General features: G+C 42.5%; 2 protein-coding genes across 3 annotated transcripts in view; one reads left to right on the top strand and one right to left on the bottom strand.

The window, feature by feature from the left end:
* LOC119962037 (extended synaptotagmin-3-like) overlaps window positions 1–10,400 on the top strand; it is a 170,816-nt gene extending 160,416 nt beyond the window's left edge. For both annotated transcript variants that reach the window (XM_038789816.1, XM_038789817.1), the window contains exons 19-23: window positions 106–204; window positions 1,669–1,800; window positions 2,224–2,329; window positions 4,062–4,111; window positions 8,231–10,400. In XM_038789816.1, coding sequence (XP_038645744.1) covers window positions 106–204; window positions 1,669–1,800; window positions 2,224–2,329; window positions 4,062–4,111; window positions 8,231–8,282 — 439 coding nt within the window. In that variant the 3' untranslated portion in view covers window positions 8,283–10,400. The remainder of the gene's footprint in view (window positions 1–105; window positions 205–1,668; window positions 1,801–2,223; window positions 2,330–4,061; window positions 4,112–8,230) is intronic.
* A 1,081-nt stretch (window positions 10,401–11,481) lies between these two features.
* cep70 (centrosomal protein 70) overlaps window positions 11,482–17,889 on the bottom strand; it is a 79,182-nt gene continuing 72,774 nt past the window's right edge. Inside the window, exon 19 of the mRNA XM_038790299.1 lies at window positions 11,482–11,693. Within this exon, the coding sequence (XP_038646227.1) occupies window positions 11,605–11,693 (89 nt within the window). The 3' untranslated portion in view covers window positions 11,482–11,604. The remainder of the gene's footprint in view (window positions 11,694–17,889) is intronic.

Below are 17,889 nucleotides of genomic sequence, written 5' to 3'. Positions count from 1 at the left end.
TCTGAAGGGCAACTAGGGATGGGCAATAAATTCTGGCCTAACCAGCGATGCCCACATCCCATAAAATGAATTAAAAGAAAATTAATGTGTTTGTTTGTCTTCCAGTGGAATAACCCTGAATGAGGAATCTCTGGGAAAAATCCAGCTCACAGTGCGTTATTCTGCCCCTCATCAGAGTCTGATTATAATTGTTCACTGCTGCAGGTAATATTTCTTTTTGGCAATCAGTTAAGTTTGTACACCTTATATGCAACAACCAACAAAATGAATAACTGGCTTAAGCTTGCAAGCCTTGCTGAGTGAATAAGAGCTGAATATATCAAGCAAACAACTAATTTTACTGGAGGCCTGATTTTTCAACCGTTGATTCTGTGGGAGAAAGCACAAGTCATAACAGCAGTATTCATAGTTCTCCAATAAACTTTTAAATTTGTTGATTAAACATTCCTAGCTGAATCTTATGCCTCATAAAATGCTCTTAAAATATGAGTGCATAAGAGTCCTCGGACCTTGCCTTCTCAACTACCCCACATCAACAGAAGATACTTTTTTAAAAACTAGATAACCGTTTTTAAAGTATTAAAGTATATTTTTATTCACTTCTTGTTTAATTTTACATCATGCATTAGTTGATTTTGCTGGTTCGTCAGCAGTTTTGGATCATTTCCCCGCAATACATTTTAACAATAAATTTAGAGTACCCAATTCTTTTTTTTTTCAATTTAGGGGCAATTTAGCATGGCCTACCCTGCACGTGATGGTGAGAGACACGCAGACAACAGGGTGAATGTGCCAACTCCACATGGACAGTGACCCGGGGCCAGGATCAAACCTGGGTCCTCAGTACCGTGAAGCAGCAGTGCTAACCACTGCTCCACCGTGCCACCCCCCGCTAAACTTTATTGATCACCGACAAGAGCAAGTGTACACTTTAGAAGAGTTAGAGGGTGGGGAATAATTGAACTAGATACACAGATGTGATTATGTCATTTAAAAGTCAGACATTAGTTCATATAACACTTTGATTGTGTAGCATGAGCAAAATATGCAGAGGACTCCCCTTTGCAGTGCAGCCTGTGGAGCTGGGAGATGCAATACAGTGGAAGCACCACCACTGTTCAAGGATTCATTAAAACCTAAATTAAAATTATTTCAAGATTTTAGGGGGTAGATGCAAAGAAACTGTTTTTCAGTGTGGTACCTAGGGCAAAGGATTACAATCTTAAAATTAGAGATAGACCAGTTTGGAGTGAAATCAGAATGTACTTATTCAAACAAAGGCTCGTGGGAATCTGAAACTCTTTCCCAAATGGCCAAATCCGATCGGGCAATTGAAATGTTTATGATATAAAGTGTTTTAACCACAATAAAGACATCAAAGATCAGGAGTAGGCTACTTGAGTGGAGCTCCACCTCTGCCATAGAATGGCTTGAGCAGCTGAATGAGTTATTTTTGTTCCTATTGCCATTTTAATTATTTTTATTGCATAAGTGAAAGCTTATTTGTACAAGTTTTTCTTTTTCAGCACATTTATAGGTTTTGAGGCTTTTCAAAGATTGGCTTTTATGGTTTTAATGAAATAAATGAGTTCATTTTCAAGGATACACTCAATTTCGAATTGTGTACAGCATTTAATGCAATGTATTGTTTTGACATTTGCACTGCAGAAGCCTGATGTCCTGTTCAAATGATGGATCAGATCCATATGTACGACTTTACCTCCTTCCTGACAAAAGCTGGTCAGGCCGGAAAAGAACACAAGTCAAAAAGAAGACCCTAGATCCACAATATGATGAAAAGTAAGTGGGTTGAATAACATAGAGGCAGAAATATATTTTGTACCTGTTTTTAAAGCTGTGGAATTGAGCTTGCTGCACAATAGTGGCTTGAGTGGTATGAGCTTTTACTCTCAGATTTACTGTTATCTTTAACTAACTTTTTAATATACTGACTCACTTAAAACTAATTTTGGATTTGTGACTGACTGTACAATCAACTTGCAGTTGAGGCATGAAACACTATATCTATTCACTTTTAAAAGGCAGCTGGATTGTGTTTCCTTAATGGCAACAGAGTGCCCCCCCCCCCACCCCTCCTCTGTCTGCTAGTTAGGAAGTTTGAAAAATGTATCTAACGTTCCTAGAAATTATTATATTTAATATAGATTGAGCAGTGATTTTAAAAATATATATCAATTGCAGTTTCATTTGCACATATTTCAGATTTGAGTTTTCAGTTTCATTGGAAGAACTTGCGAAACGAAAATTAGAAATCGCTGTAAAGAACAACCGGTCATTTGGATCCCATGAGAGGAAAGAACTTGGCAAGGTATAAGCGATCCCTACGTACCAGGATTATGTGAAATATATCATTTAATGTATCCATGGAAGTCGTCAGCACGACTTAAGCAGTTGTTCACTGCTGAGAACATATGGTTTGGAAACCACCAGTATTTTGCATCTACTGCAAATGAAGTTCAGTTAACCAGTTCATCAGTGCAATTGGGATAAGTAGGCTCTGTACATAATTATTTTTTATTGCACAATTGTTTTTTCAATTTAGTGTACCCAATTATTTTTTTTCCAATTAAGGGGCAATTTAGCGTGGCCAATCCACCTACCCTGCTCATCTTTGGGTTGTGGGGGTGAAACCCACACAGGCACAGGGAGAATATGAAAACTCCACACAGACAATGGCCCAGTTATTGTACAATTTAATCAAATCAGATTTGTCATAGCAAAAAACGAAATGAGTGCAAGCAACTATGGTATAATGAACTTTTTTGATTAAAGAAAATCCATGGTTGTGTTTATGAATTGTACAAGAAATTTTAGAGAATAAAATATTGAAAATGTCTAGTTCTGTAGCTATTGGCATCTTTCTCTTTATGATTCTTTCTACTAAGAAAGTAGTCACTCATATTGGATGGTTCCACAGATGCTATTAGCCTTCAGGAACCCCATGCAGATGGACATTTTTCATTTTGAGGGCTGGAGGTAGAACAGAGGCAAAGGAGCTTTATAAATAAAAATTGAGAATTCCCACCCCCATTCCTGTTCTTGGCAGTTTTTGTCAGAGCACGATAAGGATGCAGGTAGTAAGTCCACATGCTGCATTCCCAACCTTGTTGCCTGCTTTGCAGAATTTCAGACACGCTGCAATTTTGATAGGAGTCAGGCAGCTTTTTGCAGATGTAGTTGCATCCTGGGAGGACCCCATTCTGGAGTCGACAACCTTTTGACCATTATTTGTAAGAGGTACTTGGAAGGTGGATGATAGTTTATTTTGTCTAAGAAAGCGGGAGGTTCCCTTTGAAACTGTGTGTCTATTTGGAAAAGACTAAATGGTTTTAAGGTTTTTTTGCATTGGGTTCTCATGGGCTGTGTTCGACAGTTTTATGAGATATGAGAGAGGCAATTTTTTTTCCCAAAGTGGATGTTGAAAGTCTGATTTTTAAAGATTAGTTAGCATTTAAAATACTTGCCCGTGTTATTTCATGGTTCGGAGTTCTGTACCTGGTGGACACTGGATGATAGGGCATGGGGGCGGCAGTGAGGACCTCACCACCATGAATAGAACTGAGCCAATGTCCCAGTAAATGGAGTCGGGCCTTCTAATCTGCCTTCATGGCCACCTTCGGAGGTGACGGCAGCCCACACCTCTGGCTTCATACAACTCTCAAGTTGTATGAAAATACCAGAAGAATGCGCTGACCTTTTGAAGTCAGACATGCAACCCCAGGAAATGGCCCAACTCGCAATACCCGAACAGGGAATGAAAATTCAGCCTCAAGTATTTTTGTTTGGTAAACTACAGTATTTGAATGGTGAGACAGGTGCTGCTTACAGCAAAGCCAAATCCCTTGTCCTCTTGCAGTTATTGGCAGTGGTCACTGAATAGCAAATAGAAGTTGGAACCCAAACTGTTCTCCATGATTCGCACCCCCCCCCCCTCTATGATTTTCATTTGCACATCAAGAAGTGTTGCATTGATAACATTTCTTAAAGAATAGTAGCTTATAATCCAAATTATTAACATTCTTATTTTTCTTTCATTGAAGGTATTGATTGACATCCCAAATGATAACTTAACCCAAGGTTTTACAGAATGGTAAGTTGTATTCTTTTGTGTGCAAATATTAAAGTAATTAACAAGATTTTAAAGAAATGATTATACATGTGCACAACAATTGAAACATTTAAGAGTACAATTGTATTCTCTTTGCTTTAACAAAAGAGAAAAGATTCCTTATCAAGCGTCACTTGAAAAAAAAAATGAAAATCGCTTATTGTCAAGAGTAGGCTTCAATGAAGTTACTGTGAAAAGTCCCTAATCGCCACATTCCGGTGCCTGTTCGGGGAGGCTGGTACGGGAATTGAACCGTGCTGCTGGCCTGCCTTGATCTGCTTTAAAAGCTAGCGATTTAGCCCAGTGTGCTAAACCAGCCCCTTCAAGGTCTTCATGGTCTTTTTGAAAGAAAATGAAAGACCTCCAAGGTGACCCACCACCCATTTTGTTACCCCTCACCTCCCCAATGCACGCACATACACATGCACAAAAGTGCAGAATAATATTGTCCCAACATTTTAGCTTTTTACTTCCTTTCGTTAGTTATGGAAAGTATACACAAACAATCCAGTTTTCTGCCTCTCTGTGCAGTTGTTGCGGCAGGAAATCTGAACTGTTTTCTCAGCCTTGTTAACCATTAGATCCTGGAAAACACATTCTGATGGCATTTATAAGCTTTAAGTCAACTGATCTCCAATAATTCCCAAGGGTAAAAGTAGATTTATAGCTCTCTCTTACTACTTCTGCCATCTTATTTATAAATTAGTTGTAGGCTTAATAATGGGATGCATCTGTAGTGGAAAATAAAGGATCGCACTGAAATAAGCCATTCTGATTGGATAATAAGACAAACAAACAGAATTAGGCCATTCGGCCCATCGAGTCTGCTCCACCATTCAATCGTGGCTGATATTTTTCTCATCCCTACTCTCCTGCCTTAGATTGGTGCTGTGACTTAGATGGTTAAAGCACCTATCTTGTGAACAATTGATCCCGAGTTCAAATCTCAGCAGTGCCTTCATACCTTTAGGTCAAAGGAAACAGCCTGTAAAAAAATGCTCGACATAACTTCTGATCCACTTATTAATCAAGAACCCATCTGTCTCTGTATTAAAAACACTCAGTGATTTGGCCTCCACAGCCTTCTTCGGTAAAGAGTTCCACAGATTCACCTCCCTCTGGCTGAAGAAATTCTTCTTCATCTCTGTTTTAAAGGATCGCCCCTTCAGTCTGAGGCTATGCCCTCTGGTTCTAGTTTTTCCTACTAGTGGAAACATCCTCTCGACGTCCACTCTATCCAGGCCTTGCAGTATCCTGTAAGTTTCAGTAAGATCCCCCCCTCATCCTTCTAAACTCCGATGAGTTCAGACCCAGAGTCCTCAACTGTTCCTCATATGACAAGGTCTTTATTCCAGGGATCATTCTTGTGAGCCTCCTCTGGACCTTTTCTAAGGCCAGTAGATGTGTCTCAGTGTCCGAAGCTCAGAATCCACCCTATCACCTCTAAGCCACAGTTACTCACGCAACCAAAACTTACTACAGACATGGTCACTGGGAACCACAATGGGGTCCACCAGCTCCCACATAAATGCAGGAACAACACATCATCTGACCCTTTATCTCTATTTTATTTTGTTAGTTTCTAATTTGTTTTTTTAATTTAATTTTTTTAAAACTCGTGATCATTTGCAAGCATTGGTTCCAGGATGTGGAGGTCTTGTGCCGTAGTGGATAGTATCCCTGCCTCTGGGCTAAAGATTCTGGTTCAAGTCCCATGCCAAGACTTGAAGGTCAAGGAGGGTACATTCGTAACTTGACCAAACAAGTTGTTTATCATCCTTCAAGTCCTTCCCATATGCCTGGTGGGTAGGAGCAGGAGAGTTTCCTGGTCAGCCATACTGTAGAAGACAACAGTGAACCACTGCAGTACTTTGCCAAGCAGAATCATGAACCAATCAAATGCAAATGCATGGTCACCAATGCCCTCTTAGGGCATGGTACCTGATTTTGATTTGATTTGATTTATTATTGTCACATGTATTAGTATACTGTGAAAAGTATTGTTTCTTGCATTCTGTACAAACAATGCATACCGTACATAAGTGAAAAAATCAAATTGTCTACAAACTACCTTTTAAATGATTTTCAAGTTGTAACTAATGAATTCCAAAATAAAACAATTCTTATTTGCACCTGACAAGTTTTTAACTTGAATTTCTACTGAGTTTCAGTAATATACAAGAACAACCGGTAACCTTGAATTGAAGCTCTACTTCAAATACTAAGATCCTGCCGACTACGCCAAGTTGAAGGATCTTAGTATTTGAAGTAGAGCTTCAATTCAAGGTTACCGGTTGTTCTTGTACATTACTGAAACTCAGTAGAAATTCAAGTTAAAAACTTGTCAGGTGCAAATAAGAATTGTTTTATTTTGGAGTTCATTAGTTACAACTTGAAAATCATTTAAAAGGTAGTTTGTAGACAATTTGATTTTCTTCAAAGAATCACAGGAATTATCTTCTGAGACAATAGCCCGAACACAACTTTCAAAGTCAAAGTCTGAAGTAAAAGTCTGAAAATGCAATATGAATACAGAACTCTTTTCTAATTCTCTTCCTTTACTTCCTTTCTCTCCTCTCTTCTTCTCTACTCTTTCTCTACTCCTTTGTCTCTCTGTCTCTCCATCTCTCTATCTCTCTCTCTACTCCTTTGTCTCTCTGTCTCTCCATCTCTCTATCTCTCTACCTCTCTAACTCTCTACAAAATGGTGGCCAAATCGTCCATGGATATACTATTTCATATCTGTCTTAAGCGATCCGATCACACCCCAATATAATCCTAATTGGTTTGGGTTAGGCTCAAACACATTTGATTTGATAGCAAGCTGTCCATCTATTAATAACAAGGCAACACGGTCTAAAATGTTTCAGCTCGCATAATCATGGAATGTAATTTACCCTAATCTCAAATGGCGTGAGAATCATGCAATGCTTCGTTCTTATTCCTCGTTGCCATGGATTCAACCCTTGTCCTTGGAAAAATGTAATGTTCTTATTAGACTTCTGTGTTTTGCAAACTCATGACTGAGTTTGGAAATTATATGTTTCTTTCATTTTAAATCTGGGAATTAATATTTATACTTTAAGCAGCTTTTTACCTATATTAAGTGTATTTAAAATACCTGGCTTCTACAATAAGGAAGGAGAGACGGCAGAATATAATGTTACAGTTATAGCAAGGTGTAGAGAAAAGATCAACTTAATACAAGGTAGGTCCATTCAAAAGTCTGATGGCAGTAGGGGAGAAGCTGTTCTTGAGTCGGTTGGTTTGTGACCTCAAACTTTGGTATCTTTTTCCTGACAGAAGGAGGTGGAAGAGAGTATGTCCGTGGTGCCCTTAATTATGCTGGCTGCCTTTCTGAGGAAGCGAGAGTCCTAGATAGAGTCAAAGGATGGGAGGCTGGTTTGCATGATGGATTGGGCTACATTCACGATGTTTTGTAGTTTCCTGCCCTCTTGGGCAGAGCAGGCTCCATACCAAGCTGTGATACAACCAGAAAGAATGCTTTCTATGGTGCATCTGTAGAAGTTGGTGAGGGTCGTAGCTGACATGCCAAATTTCCTGTCTTCTGAGAAAGTAGAGTTGTTGGTGGGTTTTCTTAATGATAGTGTCGTCATGGGGGACCAAGGCAGGCTATTGGTGATCTGTACACCTAAAAACTTGAAGCTCTCGGCCCTTTCTACTTCGTTCCCATTGATGTAGACAGGGGCATGTTCTCCACTACGTGTCCTAAAGTCGATGATGAGGAGGACGTTCCAGGAAATTTCCAAGTAACCTAGCTGGGCTGGATGGATGGATGAAGAAAGAAGAGAGTCTGAGATCGCGATCTCCACTGCATTTGGGGAACATTTTGTAATGGTAGCATATGTATTCCCAATGTAGCATACAATAATTGAAAGCCAATTAGTAACCTTGTGGCATAATCTCATTCACTGCATCCACAAAACAGGCTGATCTTTTGCTATGAACACTGAGAAAATTGAAATTAGAATTCACAATAACTATGGCTTTAACAAACGTCTCTTTCTGATTAATATTTATCATATGGAAGATGGAAAATGTTTATTTTTAATTAATATTGTCCTTTTGTTGCCTTCATAGGTATAAATTGACCGATGACAGATTGCCAAGGAAAGCATCAAAAGCCCTTTAATGCCATTAATCCAGAGGCTCATTTGATTTTTCTGCGTTGTTTGTTTGAAGATCTTGTATACTCTCATGTCAAATTACTGAATATGCTTGCAGTTAATACTTATTGTTCTGTTAATTTTCTTTTAACGCTAAGGAATCCCAAGAGACAGAACTGCATGTGTGCCTAAATTTCTTAAAACTAAGCGACCGAGCTAGAGTGGCAATTCTTTAATTAAGGCAAGTGCTGTAATCCCAGTTGTCAGTGAGGAATTTTACAAATTAATCTGAATGTATCAGAATAGCTAAAACCTATTTGATGTAGAATTAAATAGAAACAGTAGGCCATTCACGCCACTGAGTACATTTCCCCATCAATTAAAATTTGGGCCATCACCTCCTTGGATACATTTTCCTATTCAATTATATCATGGCTAATCTGTATTTTAATTCCATTTACCTGTATTTGATCCCTATCGTTAACAACCTTACCTTAATATGTTGGTTTTGCAAACTTCAATTAACCCCAGCCTTTTGAAGGCGAGAGCTCTACATTTCCACTGTTCTGTGGAATAGGTTTAGCTCTAATTTTAAGGTTACGATGCCTCCCTGTTCCAACAAAAAAATAAGGTTTGATTTTGTAAAGATAAGCTTGACCTTGCATAAATCAAAGATTATTCAACTTGTTCTCAGATTAGCCCTTTAAGTACCAGTATTATCCTGTTCAATTAGTGTTTGGATTTGGAGGTACAGAGATAATTTGGGTGGTACAGTGGATAGCATTGCTGCCTCACAGCTCCAGGGCTCCGGGGTCAATTCTGGCCTCGGGTGACTGTGTAGGTTTCCTCCGGGTGCACCGGTTTCCTCCAAAGATTTGCAGGTTAGGTGGATTGGCCATGCTAAATTGCCCCTTAGTATCCAAAAAGGGTCAGGTGGGATTCCTGGGATAGGGTGGAGGTATGGGCTGATTTAGGGTGCTCTTTCAAAGGGCCGTGTAGATTCGATGGGCCAAATGGCCTCCTTCTGCACTGTAAATTCTATGATCCTATGAGTTGCAGTAGCCAAAACTGTACTCAAGATGGTGATCAATTAAGGCTCTGTATGACTGAAACAAATCATTTTTAATACCTCAATTAGATAAAAGAAGCAATGAAAGGCATAAAGGGGTGTGGGTCAAAGCCAGATAAATGGAGCTAATATACAGATCAGCTATGACCCAACGGAATGGTGGAACAGGTTTGTGGGACTGAATGGCCCGTCATATTCTGTTTCACCTAAACCCCTGTCATATTCTGTTTCACGTAAAACCAAGGCCAACATTCCCCGAGATGTTTTGTACACGTCCTATAGTTTTGGTAATGTGTACATGGACCCAGGTCCTTCTTTTCAACTCTAATTTCCCATCTCTTACTCTTAATAAAATATTCTGATTTGTCTTGCCAAACCTGCAAAGTTGCACTTTTTGGAGGAAAAATTTGAGAAAACCCGTAGCTTAGTTGCATGTGCCACACCTGAACCTCACCATGGCTTTTCACCCTTATTTCTACCAAGTACATTCGTGCTCTCCAGCTTACTGTTCAGATCAACACTATTCCAATGTTTCCTTTTATGTAAAGTTCTAACAAAAATGCTAAACATTCTGATGTCAGCTTGAAATGTGTGTATATATATTCCAGGCACAAATTGTACAAGTACACTGGACAAATTCAGTTTGTGTGTTAATTTTGATGTATATTTTCCCCAGATTCTATTTGACTTTTGCTTTTAGTAAGTTTTTATTTTTATGCACATTTCTTGGCCAAAAAGCCAACTTTTTAACTAGGTACTTTTAATTAAGGGATCTGAATAATCTGGTATCAAAATAGTGAGTCATGTTCACAATGCACAAATTGGTTATTATTAAAAATAATTTAAGAGCAGATTGCAACATAATTAATTGTTGTAAGAATTAGCCAAATATTGCCAGTTAACACTTACATTAAGGAAAACAGGTCTATTTTTATCAAGTGTTTACATTTGTAAATGTGTGTGATGTTGATTAATGTTAATGCTTTAAGGAAAATGCTCAAGAACAGGGCATAGCTACTGAATTATGATTTGCTATTTTTTAGCAGTTGTAAATAATAAATTGATTTCATATGAAGAGCCTTGTTTATTTGCACTGGTATCTTGGCACTAAATACATTTAAAAAAAAAGACCAGCTATCATTCGTCACTAAAATGTAATCAGTCTAAATATCAAAGATGTTCTCAGCCATTGGGTAGCACGGTGACACAGTAGTTAGCACTGCTCCTCATTGAGCCAGGAATCCGGGTTCAATTCCGACCTCGGGTAACTGCTTGTGTGGCGTTTGCACATTCTCTGAGTCTGCATAGGTTTTCTCAGAATGTTCCAGTTTCCTCCCACAGTCCAAAGATGTGCAGGTTAGGTGGATTGGGCCGAGATAGTGTGGTCGTTCGAAGGGTCATTGTAGACATGATTAGCCAAATGGCCTCCTTCTGCACTAATGGGATTCTATGATTAATTGCTGCTCATCGGAACAGCCACCAAATTCCACATTGAGACATTAGCATTCAAATTTTCTACTGCTAATGCAGCTTCAGCAATTATGGGTCATTTTAACTTCCTTCATCATGGCCTGCGGTAAACTCTGCATTTATGTTTTTGCATATAGCAACAAATGTCACTGACAACACAGTCTCCAAGGTAAGGTTTAGCAGGCAAGATGAATAAGTGTGAAACTTTGTTGTAGATTGAAGGAAAGGAGTTTGTATGTTGTTACCATTAAAAAGACCTTACCTCATGAAACAACAATCTTAAAACAAGTATTGCTTGAGTAATACTTAACTCTAGGAAATACATAGTCCAAACTTATTTTGAGTGATAACATCTATTGCAACAGTGGAATGAGACTTGGCTTTCAAGGTTCTGACACTCACGAAGCCAAAATGAATATTTAACATTCGAGTAAGTAGATTTTGCTGTTTTAGTCCCACTTCTGGATATTTTCTAGAATGTTTTCCCTTTTATGGAAGTCTAAGTTTCATGGCTAGCCACATACCCTGAAGATTTATAAATATACAGAAGTTGCAGCTGCTGGGGCATAATACTGTACAGCAATGTTGTCCCCACAGGGCCTCACACTTGTGAAAAAACTATCCCCGACAATAAAATCAAGGACCATATATATTGGTAGCACAAATAATGTTGCACAAACTTGAGGTAGTTGAAATAAATTTAATTGAAGGATATACAAAATCTAGAAAATCACAGTTTGTAAATGGATAAAATGTACAGTCTTGAAAAAGTAAATATTTGCATAAGCACCAGCTGGCAAATACTTTCATTAGAAATGCTTGAAATCCGAGGTCAATTTTGTGGTTTTCAGCTTAAGTGCACAAACTGCTGGTAAGATACGATCCATACGGTCTACCTCTGAAACAAAAAGGAGAAAGTTACATGGTGTAGCAAAATTTTTAACATTTTTCTTTATTCAATCAAAACAAATGTTTAAGCATCATCAACATCCTGGGGTTACCATTACCCATATCTGAAGTGGATAGGCCATATAAAAACTGCGGTATAGAGCTGGGAATTCTGTTGAGAGTAAGTCACCTACCAACTTCCCAAAGCCTGGCCACCATCTACAAGTCAGGAACCTGAAGGAATACTCTCTACTTAGCTGGATGAGTGCAGCTCCAACACCACAAATATGACACCATCCAGGACGAAGCAGCCCCATGATTGGCACCGACCAAATACTTTAAACATTCACTCTCTCCATCACCTAAGTAATGGCAGCAATGTATACAATCTACAAGAAGCATTGCAGCAATTCAGCACCTTCCAAACCGGTGACCTCTATCACCAAGAAGGTGGTAGATGCATGGGAACACAGCCACTTGGAAGTTCCCCTCCAAGGCACACACCATGCTGACTTGGAACTATATTACCGTTCCTTCACTGTCACTGGGTCAAATTCCTTGAACTCCCTTCCTAACAGCACCGTGGATGTACCTGCACAACATGGACAGCAGCAGTTCAAGAAGGTGGCTCAGCAGCACCTTCTCGAGGGCAATTTGGGTGGGCAATGAATGCCGGCCTAGCCAATGAAGCCCACACCCGTAAAAAAATTAAGTAAAGATAGGTCGTTCCTCATAAAATTTGGAAAATTACATTACAATGGTAAATTTGTGCTGGTCGGGTTTGACGACAGGAGCGGAAAATATTGTGAGAAGTACAAAGTCACGTTTATGTCATTGTGAAATCTTGCCACAATCGTCCCTTCCCCCTGTCGTGGGCCGTGGTGGCTGTCACTGAACGTCATGAATCTAATTTGAATATATTAGCAATTCATTATCAGGCTCATAATTCCCTTAATCTATCCATGGCATTGTCAGAATGGCATGAAGCACGAATAGTTTCAAACAATGGCTGGCGAGAAAACCACCAAGGGGAGCTCAGAGGTAATAAAGCATTCGTGGAGCAGCTCCGTCTATTTAGGGGGCGAAGGGGCAGGGTATCGTCTCTTGGCTCGCCAGGCTTGACTCAGGGGCACAGGGATGAGACTCGGGGACACCAGGCTTGACTCAGGGGCACCGGGTTAAGTCTTGAAGGGGTAAGACTCGAAGGGTACCGGAGGCCTATGTTGATTGAGTGATACCAGGGATTTAACTGCAGTTTACAGGGCGTTTGACTACAAAGTACTGGGGGCCAAGATGGGTGCGACCGTATTTCAGTGCAGGGTATGGGGGGATGGGGGGGGGCGGTGACAAGATGTGCCTTCGGCAGACCAGAGGTGTTTTACGGTCAAGTCTGAAAAGTACCATTCTTAAGGATGCCTTCTGCTGACAGGCCATGGATTTCTTGGAAGGGCTTCATTTTGGGCTGTTGGAGCCTGGGGCATGAGGCAAGGGAAGCCTGGGGCAGAGCGGTGTGGAGGTAGAGAGTTATCACAGACAGATGGTTCCACTCAGACGGCCGGGGGGAAGGAGTGGTTTATGATAAGTGAAATATTTCCAAGGAGTGTATCACAATTGATGTGCCTGGAATCAATCTAGTCACGCAATTGCGTCCACTCAAGCACCACTTATGCGTGCGAGTGCCACTGATCGCTGCTTAGAAATTTACACTTGGCGCACTGATTTCCAAAATAGAGATTGCATGGTGTGCCCGACTAGACAAGCAACTATATCCCCTTTGTGTTGACAATGACATTTTACCAAAGCAGAGAACTTCTCATCCTTGGCTGTGTGCTGATGTGCATATTGACAAGTTCCCCCATAGACCAGGTTGAGCGCGAGGCCTTAATTTGAAGCTCTGGACAATGCTGTGCCTGAGATCAGAGCTCCATATGCGGTAGAGTGGCCAAAATTATTGCCACTCAGTCATGAGATGATGGGAAAGGGTGGTGTGGGGTCTTGCCAAAGCAGAATTTGATGTAAGGACTGGGCATCAATTTTGTGGCTAGGATATAAGTCTGGGCTTTGTCCACACTTGTCTGAAATTACTTCACAAAGAGTGGTCCTTAAGTGACCAATGTTAACCGTCACGTCTCTCTGAAAAATCAGTGAGGAGAATGTGAAGAATGACAACAAGATCACCAGGCTCCTTGCTTATAGACACCAGAGAGGCAGGAGAGAAGAAGACATCAACGGAGGCACCTGGCTCATCAAAGGCAGGAGCAGAACTGTGAAGAGGAAGGGGCTTCACATGCAGAAGATGAACCCCAAAGAGCCATCGCTCGGAGGCACCTCGTTAGACCCACAGTCTACAAACTGCGCTTAACATACCTTCAGATGTCCGAGAACAGTGTCACAAAAGACTATGCCTGTCCAAGGAACTGGTTGCTCACGTCTGCCACCTTCTGCAGGATTTGGCGCCAAGGGGACAGAGGGCATCCACTGCCAATGATGCGGAAAGTTACAGCAGCGCTTAATTTGTACACCAGTGGCTCCTTACAGGGCTCCATAGGTAAACTCTGGGGGACTTCACAAGCCTCCAGGCACGGGTGTCTCAGGAGATGACGGACCCAATCATCATAACGTTGTCCATTTCGACCAGGATAAGGCAAGCCAGGATGCAGGAACGATGGGCTTCGCGCAAATCACTGGTTTTCCACAGATGCAGGGTGAATGGATTGCATCTATGTGGCACTTAGAGCTCCATGGCATCAAGCAATGAACAATGTGAAGCGTAGGGGTTTCCACTAGCTGAATATTCAGCTGGTCTGTGACAACAACATTCTTTAGGTGTGTGCTCAAGTCAAGTCCCGGGGGGTGGGGTGGGGGGGGGGGGTGCATGACTCTTACATTCCAAGCCACTCTCTGGTCCCTGAAATGTTTCAGGGTTCACTGAGGCTGTAGGGTTGGCTCCTCAGGGGTTGTGGCTGATTGTGGCCTTTGCCAGGCATTGCGTGTAGTTGAGACGAGATTTAATGAAGATCATGCTGCAACTCTCACTTTGATGGAGCAGACCTTGGGGGTTACTGAAAATGCGGTTCCAATGCCTGAACTGCTCTGTTGGAACAAGTAATGCAAGCCTTGCACGTTATGGGAGACATCCTCATTCCCTACGAGATACATGCATGACTGATGGCATCCTTCACAGTCAATGAACACATCAGTGTGCTGGGAACCTTGCACTAAGTAAATGGAGGAAGCCCTGGATTGAGCACATTATCTTCATCTGCACAAATCAGGTTTTCACTTGAGAATCAAAAGTGCTGGAAAATCTCAGCCGGTTTGACAACATCTGTGCAAAAGAGAACAGAGTTAATGTTTCGAGTCTGAATGACTCTTCAGCAAAGCTACTTTATTTCACTTCGGAATTATAGGAACACAACAGATCAGACCAAGGAGCCATAGCAAGGGTGCAATTAGTGGGAGATTATTTACAGTGGTGAACATTATGTACAATGCTCAAGACCCATACCTGTGCTATGCAACTAGAGCTTCTTAACCTATCTAACCCTGCAACGACATTTTGGTGCATCCCAACATCCACAGCAGAGGTGGAGGCAGCCAATTGCCTGCCAAGCCCTGTTGCTTGTGATGACCTTGGCAGGCATCTTCCAGAGGGCCAGTCCCTGAGAGGCCCCGGCCTGTTTTTGGGGTCCTGCTGCGTGGCAGTGCCATCCTCCTTGGCCAGTGGAGTTGGAGCTGAAGCAGGAGATTTGGGTGGGCTGGACACTCTGGGAGTCACCAACGTGGATGAGCCCGGGCAGTGCACCAGCTGATTGTCCTCCGTATGGGTGCCCAAGGGAGGCTTCCACCTTGGGATATAGAGGAGTGAGATCAAGAAGCCCCACCGTCCTCTGGCGTTGGTACTGATGGATTCCAGCAAATGCCGGCACCATGGCATGCATATCCTGCAGCAGTGGAGGACAGAGTCTTGCACCAAGGTCTATACATCAGCCGTCACCTTAGCTGTGTTGACCTAGATTCGTGGAGTGTCGCACAATCACCGAGAGTGAATCAGACATTACTTCCTGATTTTCCCGAGTATGCCTTTTTTAGAGCAACTGAAGCATGACCAAATCCAGAAGATCATCATCTGACTTGGACTCGGCAGATTCCTGGCCTCCAGCAATACTCCGATGCCGGCACCTTGAAATGCTATGGATCAGACAGGATGAGGTGCTCACCAGATTGGGACCTCAAGGCTGCTCTAAAACCAGGTCTCATCGAGATGGTGTGGGTGTGCGGTGTGCACAGGTGGAGGGTGTGGGTGTGTGCTGTGACAGGTCTTCAATGTCAGGGTCTGTGAATTCCTCTTCGTACTGCTCTTGGTGCTAGTCCCTCAGCTACTTCCCAGATGTACCTGTGAAAGAAAGGAGTTCATTAATTCATGACAGGGGCCTGAGAAACAGGAGCCATGACGCACAGGATTACTGTCTCATGGAGGCTGCAGTGCTGGATTCTCCCTTGGTTTATCACTGATGGCCTCACCATCAGCACAGGAATGGTCCACATCTTCTCTGGCCAGCTGGATGGCTCCTCTTATCAACGTTTGTGAGGACTTTCACCTCCACCCGTCTGGGATTTCTCCCTGGAGAGTGCAAACTGGGCATGCGCCAGAGCAGATGTTAGGATGCCTAGCATGTGTGGATGGTGAGTGGAAACAGCAAGATGACGAGGACACAACCCAGAGGGGAGATGAAGATGTGTGTGGTGGTTTCATAGAATATACATAGAACATACAGTGCAGAAGGAGGCCATTCATTCCATCGAATCTGCACCGACCCACTTAAGCCCTCACTTCCACCCTATCCCCGTAACCCAATAACCCCTCCTAACCTTTTTTTTTGGACACCAAGGGCAATTTTTCATGGCCAATCCACCTAACCTCCCTTGAGCTTGAGACCCTTGTAGATACCTAATGGGTGTGTGAGTTGACTGTGATGAGAGTGAATTAACCTGGCATAACAGAGATGATCATTCATGCTCTTGGGACACTGGAGGCTGTCCTGTTCTGCATGCTATTAGCTGTACTGGTAATATTTCAGGCAGATTTTTGTGCAAAGCGCAGTTTTGTCACATTGCTGCAGGTCTCCACTGCATCCAGGTGCTCCAGGGAGGCAGTGGGTTTTGGAGCCATGACTTCCCAGCAGCAAGTGTGCTGGCTATGCCACCCCGATCATTAAAGCGCTGAGGTAATGGTGCCCTGCCAATCATGTGATGAATCAGAGGCCACCTGCCAACGGTACTGCATAGTACCCGTGCACAGACATTTTTGGCACTAAGTGTCACGCAATATGGCGGGAAAAGCTGCCGTTGTCATCAGCGAGTTAAACATCACTTTTCCTACCCGCCATTGTGATGAATGTAAGAAATGGGTATATATATATTGCATTATATGTATCTGGTGCAGTATTTTTTTTAAAAGACATTCGTTGCAGAAGATGAAATTAAGATGTCGTACAAGTGTCGTAAAACTGTTGTTTCAAGCAATGTTTTTGTTCACAAAGTGAGGCTAATGGTTTTTTTTGTTATGATTTCTGGGGAGCAGATAATTAGAGATATTGGGCTGGATTCTCCGATTTTCAGGCTATGCCCTGATGCCAGCGTAGGAACAGTGATGTTTTTTGACCGGATAATCAGCACAAAATGGCCACCAATCCTCCATTTGGTGGGAGGATAGCAGGCAGGCAGCGTAGAGCACCCGGCTCCAGCTGCCAATGCGGCCGGAGAATTGCCGGGTCCATGGCAGCACATGCGCACGGCCTGCAGCGCCTGTGCTGTGCAACAAGGCACCGGCCGCACGCGGACCCAGCCTGCCAAATAGTGCCACCCCTTTGGCCAGGCTCGCATCCCCCGGACAAGCCCCACCAGTGCCCCAGCCCCTGCCAAAGTCTCCCCTGCCCGCGGGTCAGCTCTCCTCAGACTGTGGCAGTGCTGGACCGAGTCCGCAGCCACCACTCCGAGTTCCCGAAACAAAATAGCATGAGAGACCAACACCATCGGGAACTTGGCTGGTGGGGGGCGGTCCATTGGGGGGGGGCCTCAGGTAACGTCCTGAGGCCGTCGATACGGCATGCGGCGTACTCCTAGAGTTACCCGCTTTGGAGGTGTGGAGCATCGCGAAAGTGGCGCCACCCCTGATTTCGTCGCAAACACATATTCTTCAGCCG

This window comes from Scyliorhinus canicula, chromosome 2 (genome assembly GCF_902713615.1).
Source record: "Scyliorhinus canicula chromosome 2, sScyCan1.1, whole genome shotgun sequence".
NCBI lineage: Eukaryota > Metazoa > Chordata > Chondrichthyes > Carcharhiniformes > Scyliorhinidae > Scyliorhinus > Scyliorhinus canicula.
Note: the sequence above shows the minus strand (reverse complement) of the source record. Positions and strands in the feature narration are given on the sequence as shown.